At 42.9% G+C, this 15,439-nt stretch overlaps 1 protein-coding gene across 1 annotated transcript; it reads right to left on the bottom strand.

Moving 5' to 3' along the window:
* Positions 1–762: 762 nt before the first annotated feature.
* Positions 763–3,102, bottom strand: LOC130963526 (E3 ubiquitin-protein ligase SP1-like). Its single transcript, XM_057889630.1, has 5 exons — positions 3,023–3,102; positions 2,813–2,865; positions 1,850–1,968; positions 1,650–1,745; positions 763–849 (listed from the first exon to the last, which is right to left on the bottom strand). The coding sequence occupies exons 1-5, from the start codon at positions 3,100–3,102 to the stop codon at positions 763–765; spliced, it is 435 nt and encodes a 144-aa protein (XP_057745613.1).
* Positions 3,103–15,439: the final 12,337 nt, after the last annotated feature.

The raw sequence follows: 15,439 nt of genomic DNA, 5'->3' as shown, positions 1-15,439 counted from the left end.
GAATGATCCAACACAACCTTTGAAATGATCCAAGCACTAATATCCTTCAATGTGTGTATATAAATTCTTGCAGGATAGTTTAAACCGGCTGTCAGATTTGTCTTCTCAGTCGGAGATATTTTAGATTTCCATTTTCCCTCTCTGCTACATGTAATCAATTGATTCTTAATCTCGTTTCCCTTTCTATTTGTGCTCCAAACTCTTGTAGAAAAACCTACAACCTTGGCGTAGTTCCTGTAAACTTTTCTAGCATCTTCAAGGGTGGTAAAGGTCATTCCAACCTTCGGAACAAACTGGTCATCAACAACAGAGAGGGACTGCAGAATACACCATGTCAAAAACTATAAATACACCCAATCATTGCTAATATAATACACCCGAACGGCACCAACTCAACTAAAATGGCAATAAAAGCCATAAGCTGTAAACACACATGCTGCAGAATACATCATCACAAAAACTAAAAACACACCCAATCATGTCTGATATAATACACCCGAACGACAACAACTAAGCTAAAATAACAGAAAAAGCCATAACTGTAAATACACCCACACTACCGAAACAAATACACCAAAAAAAGTTCTGATCTACACCCGAGCGTCTGCTATAAATTCCAGATAATCAATCAAAACTAATACATTACATTCAATCCACAGATTTATGTTGATGCGTTAGTCTCATAGTCAATGTTCACGAATTATTCAGCTACACAATGCTATACAAATTACTGCAACAAAATTCAGAGTAAACGTATGTAAATCAAACCTCAGAAACTTCGTTAGATTCAAATTCATAATCCACTTTGCCCTGATTCATCTGAGAATCTGAGGTTGAATCATCCATTATCTTCAAAACGAATCCAAACTTTGATTTCAGTAAACAAAAATCGATAGAAAATGAAGTTGGAGTTAGAAAGAGAGAAGAACGAGAAGAAGAACGAAGAAGGAAACAAATCTAGAAATAAGGAGAGAAGAACCAGAAGAAGAAGAACCAGAAGAAGAACGAAGAAGGAAACAAATCTTTTAAATTTGGTAGTTATATATACGCGGGATCTTTATATAGCATGTGTATTGGACGTAGGGCTTGCAGCGCGTTTTGGGGGTTTATTGGTTAATGAACTTGTAAAGCATACAAGCCCTAATGGCTTGTATGCATAGCTTTTCTGTTTTGATATATGTCATTCTGATAAAACTCGCCCCAACAACACCTACTTTAACTCATTTATTGTTTGAGAAGGATTGCATTATTTTTGCAGGGGCAGAGAAGGAGGAGATTTACCAGCTAATTCAGATTCTCAACACTTACACGACTGTCTCAGAAAAAATGTAGAGAAATCTAGCATCACTTTTGGTAAGCACGTCCCAATCAAGATAAGAGTGAACATTGAGGAGATCCTAAGTATTCCAATGTAGGATAGTCCAGGAAAATACTTAGGACTCCCAGCCCACTAGGGTAAATCCTAAGTATTCCAAGTGAACACAAACATTCTAACTTTTTTCATTCATTTTATAGTTATCACCATTTTGGCCATTGGGCATTGAGGGAAGAAGGGAAGAGATAACTTAATATCCGGTACTAATAGTTATATAATACATAAAGGAAGAAATAAATCAAAATACACTAGAGGAACAGAGAAAACTGCTCACCAGATACCAAGGAACTTCTTTACTCATGGATAGCATTAAAGCAGAATCTTGTATCCATGAACCTGCATCATTGTGTTTAAGAAAATGTTGCTCTGCCTAAAATGAAAACTGCAAAACGGGTTCCATGTTAATTGCAAAGGGCTGAATGAGAAAGGAAAATTCTGTAATCATTGATGCTTCACAATATTGTGTCTACTTACCGTTTCTTCAACTATTACTCCTCTTAAACCACTAAACTCACAGTGAATTAGGGTTTCAGAGCTGACTCTCCCAGAAATGCTAACAACCAAGGGTAAGATTTTCGCATCTAACAGTTGTGCTGGAAAGCGAGGAAATCCGAAGCAAGGTCACAAATCACAAGAGCACATATTGCATCACTAATTACGAAGTAGCAAGTAGAAATGCACATCAACTCTACATTAATAAGAAGTATCATTACAGGTAATTTACTAAAAGAAACAAGTATTGTAAGGAGTAAATTAATGATAAATATGATATCACAGACACCAATATCATAGATAATGTCTGAAGCATACAACAAAATGTCGTTACCAAAATGGTTACAATAAAAATTTGCATGTTACAACAAAAAAGCTCAGCAAAAATGGCGTGAACACACGAAGAAAATGGATGATGAACAAAGAAGCCATACAAGGCCAATGTTCAATCTAGCCAGCAACAACTGCTTTCCAGCCATATGCAAAACCAAAATACCTAGAAGCTACAATTAGAAAAACTAATCAAGGTTAAGAAAGATGATACAAGTAACAAAAATAATTTGTACCGAATTAAATTATCCAATTTAGTAGCCATCATTATCACTGTGGAAACAGAGATCATTAATCTGATCAGTACTTTCTTTTACCCAGTTTCAGTGACAATCTCTCTAGTGCATAGCAACACAGGGCAACAATAAATCTGAAACAATGCCATTGATATAACACAACTTCATTTATCAAGCATGATTATATTTATACGCAATTTATTGTATGAAATAATAAAAAAAACAAACAATCTCTACATGCACAACAATTTGAATATCAGTTACTCATATCATACACTTCAAAACAACAAAAATAAATGCAATTAAAAAACTTGCATATCTACATAAGAAGAATTGAACTTTCAGTGTCAGGGGGTCCAGAAGGGAAAAGCAAACATACCCAGCTCCTTCAATTGATTGACCCTTGTTACAGATTTCAGAAGCTCAGCATCCCTGCAAAAAAATTAAAATTAAAAAATAAAATAAAACTATATATATGTTATAAGAGTGCCATTTATTATCATTACAATGCACAAATGTTTACATCTTAGATCTAAGTTTGGATTGAAATTAAAGGGAAAAGAACACAAATAGTGAGAAAATCAGTTACCTGCCACTGCTTCTGCCAAGGAGGTATAGAGCAGCTGCACTCAAACAGCAACTTATTCCACCCCATGGAATCATCGTCATCGAAGCTTTCTACTTTTTCAAAAAAAAAAAACACTAGCTATGATAAAAGGCTAGAGTCATTAGCAGAAACTCTAGAACCAAACCAATCGGAAAATTAAATTAGAAAATGATTTGAATTGCAATGAGGAAATAATGCAGCGGTCGTAGAGAAAATCACAAAAAAGGGTTTTTTTTTGGAAGCTGAGAAAGTGAAGAGAAAAACAAAAAAACGAAGGTGGCACAGTGGTGGGTTTGTGTTTGGGAAAGTTTCTTTATTGGATTACACAAAAGAGAAAAGGGGAAGAAACTGAAAACTAAAATTTGGGTGCTTGAGAAAAAGTAAAAGAAAAAGAGAATTTGATGCAATGAGTGGAAGTGAAGAGAAAGGAAACGAGGTATGGTGCGTGTGTGTGAGGTTGGTGGCACGGTTTTTTTGTGGCTAATGCATCCACGATTTTGTGCTTTGTTTAATTCTTCGAGTGAACTACCACCCCGGTCCCTGACCATTTCGCACAATGACAAAGCAATCCCTGACGAATATTGTAATCCACTTTGGTCCCTGTCCCATATCTCTGTCACACAAGCCGGTCCTTGAGGGTGAATCTCCGGCAAGAATAAACGGAAGCTAGCTGACGTGGACGATTGATGCAGACATGGACAATTGAAATGGTCAGGGGGTTAGTTGTCCGAATCCACGTCAACATAAAACGTGGTCGTTTTGAGGGGAGGTGCCAAAAACATTTATTTCACAGTGTGCCATTCCATAAAAACCCTTCATTTACCTTTCAGAATTACCAGTAAATCCTAGGAGAGAACGTTTTTCACCTTCGTAACCATTGTTTACCTTGGAAAGTTAGAGATTCGTGTTGACGTTGTTACTGGGGTGGGCATTGACGAAGCTGACATCGTTGTCGTTGACGGAAATCTGACGGTGCTTGAAGGAGCTGACTGACTGTGCTTGTGACGGTGTAGGTAAGCCCCTTTCTCCATGGATCTCTTTGTGTCTTGTGCTTTATGTGGTCCTATTAACTCACTCTGACACACCACCATTGAGCTTTACAACTCACTTGTGGTCCTGAATAAAGAAAACATGAAACCTGATTAAAAAATGTCCAACGTGATTAATCAAGGTTGATTATGTATTATTTTAAGCACACATTAGAGAAAGTTAAAAACATATTCCACTAATTTTGACCGTGGTGAATTTAGGAAAAAATTGATTATGAGATTGTAATGCATGTTTATTTTTTGTAGATGTCTGAATATTTAATTATTCCGATGTTTCATCATGGGGGAGATTTCAGAATGATTCTGAGGAAGGTGGATCCAGTTGAGAAAGAAATGCACTCGAACAAGGCAAAGAAGACTTTTGACAAGGTCATGGTAAATTGACCAAGAAAGAGAGAAGGACTGCTAAATTGCAGATTGTAGTCACCAATGTCCCCAGCCAGAGCACACCACATGTATCTTAGGGTTCAATTTGCCATATTATAGACAAGGTCATGGTCTTAAGTGTCTGCTATTTTAATGGTTAGGGTTCGATTTGTCTTACTTAACTATTGGTTATCCATTTCATTAGGATCAGCCACAACAGGGCACTAGTGCAGCTGCACCTCAAAGTGATCCTTTGGTAAATATTCTTTTCACCCACAGTCCTATTGGTAATTTTTGTTATCTGACTGCAAAGTTCTTGGTGTAGGCAAAATCAAAGAAAAATAAGAAAAAGTAACCTAAAGCGATTGGAAGGTCTAATCCTACACTTACTCAAGATCATGTGGATGAGATACCCCTCTCACAAACTGCACCACAGGCCGAAGAGGTGTGTGAATATATAGCTTGTCTTTATTCAATATTTTCTTAATATGTAACTGTCTTCTTTTATTGTTTCAGCCTGCATCAGATGCAATCAACTTGAATCACTGGCCACCACAACAGCCCATCTTTACTGAACAGGTGAACCAATTGCAAAGGATGAAGCACCCTATTGTAAGGCCCCTAGTGCCTCCCACATCTGCTCCACCAATGGTTAACCAATCTGCTCAACCAGCAATGGGGTCAGGCCTTCTGCTCCACCAACGGTTAACCAATTTTCTCAACCAATAATGGGGATCAGGCCTTCTTTTCCACCAACACCAAATAGTATATCCACGGAGACAATGCACGCAGCATGTTCTGGTAATGCTTCAAGGATTTTCATGTTTATTCCAACTCCTGGGTTCATCCCACCAAGAAAGAAATAATCTATGTAGGGATATGACAAACTCATTTTATATGTTTTGTGTGTTACTTTGGTATTATCCGCCAATGTTATTTTGGCTTTGTTTTGGAAATTTTATACCATAAGTAGAAAACTGATAAATTATGTGTTATCTCGCTTTTGTAAAGGCTTATATACTGCCCTTGAATATTAGTTGCTACATTTTCAGAACTTTTTTTTGTGTTGCTTCTTCAGTGCATGAACGTATTATATTATATGAATTGTGTTTACTTTTCGTAAGTCTATTCTTATCTTCATATGTCCACAATAATAATAATAATATTAAACAATATATGTGTTTGATTATCTCCAAACAAAATATCATAAGAAGATAATAATCTTAACATCAATTCACATAGTCATCCTCTAACTTAATGTCCTAACGCAGTTTACAACTATAATTCCACAGAAAAATGCAATAACTGCTGCAACACTAAAACACCTATGGTCACTCTGCACATGTTTGCATCTCTTAACTTCCAGTTCTAAAGCATGTACTGTATGCTCTAGCTCCCTCACTTTTCCACCAAGCATCTTAGCTGCAGCCACGTCCTGATCTTCGAGTTACTTTCCAATATCAAAACCGAACGATTTCAAGCCTTCAAAATTGAACAACGCCACAAAATCATCAAGCCACACAAAGTATTTGCAGTGTGACCGTGAACTCTGTAGTATTTACAGGTAATGGTAAGAACATGTTACCAGAGGTCACATCAAACAAACTTAATTAAAAATTTAAATCACCTTAAAGTTGGGACATCCATAAAATAACCTATTAGGGTTAAGCTCCGTCGAAGATAGGAACAGAATTGCATGAGTTCCACAATAGCACCGTGGAGCATTAAACCTCTTCTTCTTTATCGTCTTCTGCAGTCCAACACTTCCAGTAGAGCCAGTTGTTGCACTCCTGCTTTTGTCGTTGACTACATCTCTTCCAATTTCGTGAACAGACGTTGAAGTGAGCTCCCTCATGCTGCTCATGGCGACTTAGGGCTTCACAAATTAGTCAGAAGGAGGGGGACAAATACCCACAATGAATAAGAAGTCACCTCCCCTCAAAACGACCACATTATATGTTGACGTGGATTCGGACAACTAACCCCCAGACCATTTCAATTGTCCACGTCTGCATCAATCGTCCACATCAGCCAGCTCACACATGCTCACCATGACAGCTCAGCGTTTTCTGTTCATTCTTGCCGGAGATTCACCCTCAAAGACCGGCTTGTGTGACGGAGGTATGGGACAGGGACCGAAGTGGATTACAATATTCGTCAAGGGCTGCTTTGTCATTGTACGAAATGGTCAGGGGCCGGGTTGGTAATTCACTCTAATTCTTCTTTCTTATCCTCTTAAATCCAAACGTAGATCTACACATATGTGACAATCCCCCCAACTTGAAGTATAAAAAGAAAACTTCGATATTGAATTAGAATTTTTTTTCCTTTCAAAATGCTGTTGTGTTAAATTGGTCATGGCTTAACTGTAGATAGGCTCACTTTAGCATTTTAGTGTTAGTTTCTATTTTTTCGACCTACCATCCTTACGGTCTGACCTTAAATGGTGCCCCCACTGTAGGTATGGCACAACTTTCTCTTCTGGGACCCCGTGTTAACAGATACATCTGGGTCACCTCTGACATGAAGGGTACTCCTTCACAAATAACCTTAAAGGAGCTCACAGAGTTCCGCTTTCGCGACCAGCTATGTGGGGGAGGTGACGAGGAGGGGCGTTACGAGGTGTTTGTTCCCGCTGCCCACGAGCGCATATGCCATCTTAACCTTAACACTTCCCGAATAGTCGACTGGATTTGGATGTACAAGGCGATGTTCACCATTCTGGAGATTCGTATCCCCTTCTCCCCCTTTCAAATGTCGCTTCTTAACCGGTGCGACGTGGCTTCGTCGCAGCTGCATCTGAACAGTTGGGCAACCATCTGGTGTTTCGAGATGGTCTGCGAGTACCTGGACCTGCCGGCTTCCGTGGAGGTGTTCTTATGGTTGTTTGTCTTGACTAACCCTTCCAAGGAGGGAAGACATAAGAAGGGGTTTATGTCATTCCGGGCTGTTCAGGGCAGATGAATTTTTAAGGTGTTTAAAGACTCATTTTATGGCTTTAAAGATAAGTTCTTTAAGGTCCGACCTACCGAAGGTCACCATCCTTTCAGGTTAACTCTGGAAGGGGAGCGACGGATTCCGACTTACTGGAGTTTCGGAGCCGGGTCTAATGCTTTTACGAAGGTTACGTACAAGGGCTTTACTCAGCGAGATAAGAACATTGCTGATGTGTTACTGGCCATTTTTAACAAAAACAATATTAACTCTCATCTTTTAATGGGTGATCGGGAGATGGGTAGAGGTTATATAGGTGAGTGGTCGACTGGCTGTGTTGTCGTTTCTCCTATACTCCCTATTCTCTTTCTATCTCTCTCTTTTTTTTAATGAGCTAACGGGTTGTTGTGTATTGCAGTGGACATGGTTGCCGGGCACACTGGACTTAAGGATTTAATGTCCCAATTTCTTCCTGGCCACAGCGAGGTTCGCTTTACGACCCAGTCTACCGAGCATCCGTCCTCCCCGAACGCCGAAGCACAATCAGCTCCTCCCCCTCCCCTTCCAGGGCCCGTTGGTCCCGTCGTAATGAGCGGTCCAAGTGGTAGCGGGGTAGTGCCTCCGGAGGTAGAGCCGGCCGGAAAGGGTTCCGATGTTGTGATTGTCGACAATCCTCGTAAGAGAAAACCGGCCTCTAGTCCTGAGGGGTCCCTCACTGTTATGGAAAAGAATTTTGATGCTGGGGGTTTCATTTATTTCCAGCTCATGCCTGACACTAATGAATTATTTCATGATGGGGACCAGGGCGCTTAGGCCAAGTGGATCTACTGATGCATGCTGAGGGCCGCAACTATCGCTAGGAGAGAAAAACGCATCTTGACTCAGTCCGGGGCTCTGGACGAGAAGTATTATCAGTCGCTCCAAGAAGTTGAGAAGCTGAAGTCGGAGGTCGGGATCTTAAAAGAGAAGTTAGCTGACTCGGAGGGGAAGCTGAAGACCTCCGACGAGGCGGTCGCCCGGCTTAACAACCGGGAAATGAAGTTGGAATCTGAGCTAACACTGCTCGTGGTGAAACTTCTGCAACCCAAACCAAGATTATTGCTTTGGAGGCCAAGCTTGAGGAGGCCGAGAGGTCGGCCAAGAGCGCCAAGGATGAGGTAGCCGGGCTGAAAGGAGAGGTCGCCGGTTTGAAGAAGAAAAATAAAGACATCGTGAAGATGGCAAGGGAGGTGATTAATGGAACCGAGGAGGCGATTAAGGCCCAGGTCAAGCTGCTATCTCCCGATTTTGATGTTTTTGTGATTTGAGCCTTCAAGACTATCGGGGATGGTCAGATTGTTGACATCCCGAAGAATTGATGTCATTTTACTTTGTTATTTTGAACTGTAATAATTTGTGTAGATCTTTGAAACCCGTGTAATTGTCTTAGCTGGTTTACCGTTTAACTATTGGTAATTGTTAACTTGGCTACCGTTTTTGTAATTTCTGGTTTGTTTACCGTTTTTATTAACAGTGTTACGGGCTTCCGGGGTGATCAGTCCCGTGGAGCCGTAATCGCTGCAGGCGATAAGAAATAACAATGGAAGAAAAATAGGAGTACAAATAGAAATAGAAATGGAATGAAGTGGAACCAATAGCATACTAAATAATGGCAAAATTTAAAGATAAACAATAATTCAACACAAAGTAATGCGGGTGTTACTGAGTTGGTGGGACGAGTGGTCGTCCCGGCTTCTAAAGGTAGAACGTTGTCAAGTTTGCCACGTTCTATGTTCGGAGTACCTATTTTCCGTCTAAACTTTCCAACTTGTATGCTACATTGCCGACCACTTCCTTCACCCTGTATGGTCCTTCCTAATTAGCCGCCCACTTCCCGTCCCCAGGAGTGGGGAGGCTTACGTCGTTGCGTCGTAGGACTAGGTCGTTTGGTTCGAAGCTTCTTTTCAGCACTCTGGCATTGTATCAAAGTGTTATTCTTTGCTTCAGTGCTGTTTCCGACAAGTGTGCCATTTCCCTGGTTTTATCGACCAAGTCCTTTTCTACGGCCTCGTCTACTCCGCCCAGGAGTAGCCGTGGGCTCGGCTCACCGATCTCTACAGGGATTACTGCATCAACCCCATAGGTAAGTCGGAAAGGGGTTTCACTGGTAGAAGATTGAGGTGTTGTCCTCTACCACCACAGGATCAACGCTAATTCGTCTTCCCAGGCTCCCTTCTTCTGGTCGAGTCGCTTTTTCAGGCCCTGGAGGATGACTTTGTTTGCAGCTTGAACTTGGTCGTTGGTCTGGGGGTGTTCTATCGAAGAGAACCTTTGTTTTATCCCTAGGCCGGCGAGGAACTCCCTAAATTTCTTGTCCACAAACTGTGTCCCGTTGTCCGATATCACGGGCTCCGGGATTCCAAACCTGGAAATGATCTGTTTACATACGAACTTACGGCAGTTGGCTGATGAAATACTAGCTAGTGGCTCTGCTTCAACCTACTTCATGTAGTAATCAATGGCCACAATTAGGTATTTTACCTGTCCAAGGCCGACTGGGAAAGGTCCTAGGAGGTCAATCCCCCACTGGCTAAAAGGTTGGGAAGCCATTAGCAGGCTAAGCTCGGATGCCGAGGTCTTATGGAAATTAGCATTTTCCCGTCACTTCTAATATCTCCTGACAAATTCTTGGGAATCTGTCATCATTGAGGGCTAAAAGTAACCAGCTCTCACGAGGTTCTGGGCCAAGGCCTCTCTTAAATAGGCATTTCAAAAGGGGTCGATTCAGTCCTCTCTTAAATAGTTGGCCTTGCACTCTTACGTACTTGGTTGCCTCCCTTCTCAACTCCTTTGCAGCTTTGTGTTCATCAGGGAGCCTGCCGCCTTCTAAGAAGTCCATGATTGGGTCGATCCATGAGGGGTCGGCGTCTGCTCGGGACGCGCACATGGTGACTATTGGCTCTTTCACCAAGCCATGAATCAAGGAACGGTTTCCCGTTCCTAGCTTTGTGCTGGCCAGTTTGGATAGGAGGTTAACTCGTGTGTTCCTTTTCCTTGGGACATGTTGCACCACGACCTCCTCAAAGTCCTTGCTTAAGCCTTTAACCTTTTCCAAGTATTTTTGTAGCAAGGGGTCTTTGGCCTGGTATATTCCATTAATTTGCGAGGTGACGACCTGAGAGTCGCTGTTCACCTCTACCCTTGTTACCCCCCACCTCTTTTGACAATAGCAGGCCGCCGATAAGGGCCTCGTATTCTGCCTAGTTGTTGGAGATCGGGAACTCGAACTTGATGGATTGTTCGTACCCCACCCCCGTCGGGCTCTCAAGTATTATCCCTGCCCCTCCAGATGTTTGGTTGGAGGCCCCGTCAACATGGAGCTTCCACCGTATGCCCGGGATTTTGTGAGGTCTCCCGTGACTTCCACGAGGAAGTCGGCCATGGCTAGGGTCTTGATTGCATGTCTGGGCTCATACTGTAGGTTGTATTGAGATAGCTCTATTTCCCATGTCATCATTCATCCCGCTAGGTTGGGTTTTTGCAGGACTTGACGTATCGCTTAATCCGTTCTTACGACGACACGATGACCTTGGAAATATTGTCGTAGCCTTCTGGATGAGGTTAACAGTGCGCACACCAACTTTTCTAACTTGTTGTATCTCAGTTGTAGTGCTTTGCTAACAAAATACACTGGCTGTTAGGTCTTCCTTTCTTCCTGCATCAAAACGGCCGCCAAGGCTTCATCAGTTACGGCAAGGTGCAGGTATAGTGTTTCAGAGTCTTTGGGTTTGCCGAGAACCGGGGGTGCCAATAGTATCTTTTTGAAATGGTGGAATGCCTCTTCGCATGCTGGGGTCCATTCAAATGCTATCCCCCTTTTTCATCAAGTTGAAGAAAGGGAGGGCCTTAGCTGCCGACGCGCCGAGGAAGCGAGATAGGGCTGTAAGTCTTCCGGCTAGCCTCTGTACATCCTTGACGCATCTCGGGCTCTTCATCTGCAGAATTGCTTCACACTTTTTAGGGTTGGCTTCTACTCCTCTCTAAGTTATCATGAATCGCAAGAATTTTCCGGCCTCCATGACAAAGGCACACTTGAGAGGGTTAAGTCTCATGTTATGTTTTTGGAGGGATGCAAACACAGTCTTTTAGATCGCTGACGAGGTCGTCCGGCTGGGTGGTCTTCACCAGCATGTTGTCTACATAAACTTCTAATGTCCTGCCGATAAGGTTTCTGAAAACCTTATTCATCAGCCTCTGATAAGTAGCTCCTGCGTTCATTAGTCCAAACGGCATCACCTTATAGTAGTATGTACCTCCTGGCGTTATGAACGCCGTTTTCTCCTCGTCTAGCCCCTGGCCGGTGCATCGGAATCTGGTTGTAGCCAGAGTATGCGTCCATGAAACTTAGAAATCGATACCCTGCGGCAACGTCCATTAGAGCATCAATGTTAAGAAGGGGGAAAGAGTCCTTGGGGCACGCATTGTTGAGGTTGGAGTAGTCTACACACATCCTCCATTTTCCATTGGTCTTTTTGACCAAGACTACGTTTGATAGCCAGGTCGAGTAGTCCAATTCTCGGATGAAACCTGCTTCTAGCAAGCTGGCCGTTTGCCTGGCCACCTCGTCAGCTCTCTCCTGGGACATCTTCCTTGTTCTTTGCGCTATGGGCTTGGCATTTGTCTTGATAGCCAGGTGGTGTGACATGAATTCGGGGTCAATCCCCGGCATGTCGGCTGGCGTCCAGGCGAACAGATCGCCGTTTGCCCGAATCATCTCTACCAATGGTTCTTTTAAGTTATGAGGAAGGTTTTTGTTCACAAAGGTGAACTTTTCCTCCGAGTCACCGACTTTAAATTTCTCGAGGTCTCTTTCAGGTTCTGGCCTCGGCTTGTCGTCGATCCTAGCGTCCAGATCAGCTAGGAAGACCCCGAATGCCTCTTTTGACTTCTTCCTTAAGGAGAGGCTGGCATTGTTGCATGCGACTACTGTTCCTAGATCTCCCCTGATGGATCCCATCGACCCATCGTCCGCCACAAACTTCATCATCAATAGCTTGGTATATATTACCGCTCCAAACTCATTGATTGTTTTCCTTTCCAAGATAAGGTTGTAGGTCGTGGAGTCCCTTAGAACAACGAACTCCGCCATTAACGACCTCTTTCCTTGTCCTCCTCCTATGGAGATCAGTAGGGAGACTATTCTGTCAGGCTTGATAAAGTTATCCCCTAAGCCGACCACACCGTGCTAGTGGGTTTTTAGGTCGGCTTCCCGGAGGCCCAGAGCGTCGAACACATTTCAGAACATGATGTTCGAGTCGGCTCCGGTGTCAACGAGGATTTGCCTGACCAGACCGGTTCCCAATCTTGCTGTGATTACCATGGGAGGGTTCTCCAATAAGTCGTGGAATCATTGATCCTCTGGTCCGAATGATATTGTCGGGACTCTCCTGGAGGAAGGTGTAGGGCTGGATTATGACACGGCCAAGATTTTGGCGTCCTTCTTGTATGCCGAATTCGACCTTGGTGCGACGACTCTCTTGAATACGACGTTCACGATGGTAAGGCCACATTCAATGTCCTCTTTGGGCTCTTGCCTAGGTTTCACAACACGGCTCTTGTCGTCGCCAGATCGGTCGTGATCTCGCCTCCTGGGTTCTCTCATGAGGAGAGAGAACTCCGCTAGCTTACCTTCTCGGATCGTCTGCTCCAGAGCATCCTTCAAATCGAAACAGTCTTGGGTTTTATGGCCAAAGACATTGTGGTAGTCGCAGTAGAGAGAGAGAAGATGGAGTATAGGAAAAACGGCAATATAGCCAATCGACCACTCACCTATATAACCTCTACTCATTTCCCGATCACCCATTAAAAGATGAGGGTTAATATTATTTTTGTTAAAAATGGCCAGCAACACATCAGCAATGTTCTTATCTCGCTGAGTAATGCCCTTGTACGTAACCTTCGTAAAAGCGTTGGACGCGGCTCCGAAACTCCAGTAAGTCGGAATCCTTCGCTCCCCTTCCAAAGTTAACTAGAAAGGATGGTGACATTCGATAGGTCAAACCTTAAAGAACTTATCTTTAAAGCCATGAAATGAGTCTTTAAACACCCCAAAAATTTGTCTGTCCTGAGCAGTCTGGAATGACATAAACCCCTTCTTATGTCTTCCCTCCTTGGAAGGGTTAGTCAAGACAAACAACCATAAGAACACCTCCACGGAAGCCGGCAGGTCCAGGTACTCGCAGACCATCTCGAAACACCGGATGGCTACCCAACTGTTCGGATGCAGCTGCGACGGAGCCACGTCGCACCGGTTAAGAAGCAACATTTGAAAGGGGGAGAAGGGGATACGAATCCCCAGAACGGTGAACATTGCCTTGTACATCCAAATCCAATCGGCTATCCGGGGAGTGTTAAGGTTAAGCTGGCATATGTGCTTGTGGGCAGTGGGAACAAACACCTCGTAGCGCCCCTCCTCGTCACCTCCCCCACATAGCTGGTCGTGAAGGCGGAACTTTGTGAGCTCCTCTAAGGTTATTTGTGAAGGAGTACCCTTCACGTCAGAGGTGACCCAGGCGTATCTATCAACACGGGGTCCTGGAAGAGGAAGTTGCGCCATACCTACAATGAGGGCACAACTCAAGGTCAGACCGTAAGGCCGCTAGGTCGGGAAAACAGGAACTAACACTAAAACGCTACATTGAGCCTATCTACAGTTAAGCCAAGGCTAAATCTACAGCTAAGTGAAGATAAAAAATCAGGAACCTAAATGGCAACCCCCCTAATATCTACCTAGCGTTGTTAAACGTGCAAACCCAACACCTAATTCAGATAGGCATGAACAAGGAATATCACACAGGCAACATAAACACACAGCAAAGTTAAGAAACATGAGAGGAAGGAACAACTCACCAGGAAAATGATGATCGACAGGAGCTACGAAACTTTGAAGAAATTTTGCTGGATCAATCTCAAATGAAGAGCTTCAGAGAATGTAGAAGGGAAATGAGAAGTTTGTGGTAGTAGTTAGGAAACAAGCTAAGAACAGAAAGCCCGAGGGAGAGAAAAGGAAACCAAAGTAAAAGAGTAACTGCCATGGAGAAGCGCGAAGGTCAGGGATAAAATGGAGTTTTCTCCCGCCTTCAAATCAGTCATAAATGCACTTAATTGTAGGCACGAAGAACGAGGTGACAAACAACGCCTCCTCGAAACGGTGAAACTAGCTCGCAGGTAGGGGGCACGCTCCAATCACGAGCGGCCGACCCACCGACGATACAATTGATCAGAACGCGCCAACAACGGCGCTCACGGCTATAGCTGGCGCGTTGGAGACACTGTTCTGGCTCGGACGGCCGTCCCAACGGACAACTCAAACCGGGAGAGCCACCCAACACCTCCAGCCCTCCAGTATAGCACCTGACAGTTGGTGGAAAAGGAAACTTTCTAGAAGGCGAATCTGCTCTTGTGGGACCCACCCTAGATCTAGGGTATATAAGAGAAGGCCCTACTCCTTCCCGAGATACGTCACTATTCCTCACTTTACTATTATCTATATGAAGATTTCAGTCATTCACTTCTTAGCACGAACCCGAGAGGTCCATCCACTCCTCAACCAGGTTCAGATTTTCCACATCTCTTTCCACCTCGTTCACTTGACCCGTTCGTCACCCGGCAAAATGAACATGATTAATTATTCAATTATTCTGATCTATCCAATAATAAACAAAATGCAATGTATATATATGTCTGTGTGTGTGTGTTTGGGGATGTATCAGTACGTGGGTTATATATGTGGATTGAAATTGAGTTAACAGGGAGGAATTAACATGTGCGTAAATATATATAGTACTTTTTTTTATCATATCTTCTAACTCAACAGGTCAAGAATTAATTCACAACTATGGTACTAAATTCTATTTAAAGATTTATTATTGACTAATAAATTGCTACATATATAAAATTAAAAAGTTTGAGTGTTTAATATTTATAATTAATTATTAATGTGTTTGAATATATTTCTATCACTATTATTATAGTGGATTTATTTTAACTAAGAGTTTATTATTTATAAATA

Source organism: Arachis stenosperma, chromosome 2 (assembly GCF_014773155.1).
Source record: "Arachis stenosperma cultivar V10309 chromosome 2, arast.V10309.gnm1.PFL2, whole genome shotgun sequence".
NCBI lineage: Eukaryota > Viridiplantae > Streptophyta > Magnoliopsida > Fabales > Fabaceae > Arachis > Arachis stenosperma.
Note: the sequence above shows the minus strand (reverse complement) of the source record. Positions and strands in the feature narration are given on the sequence as shown.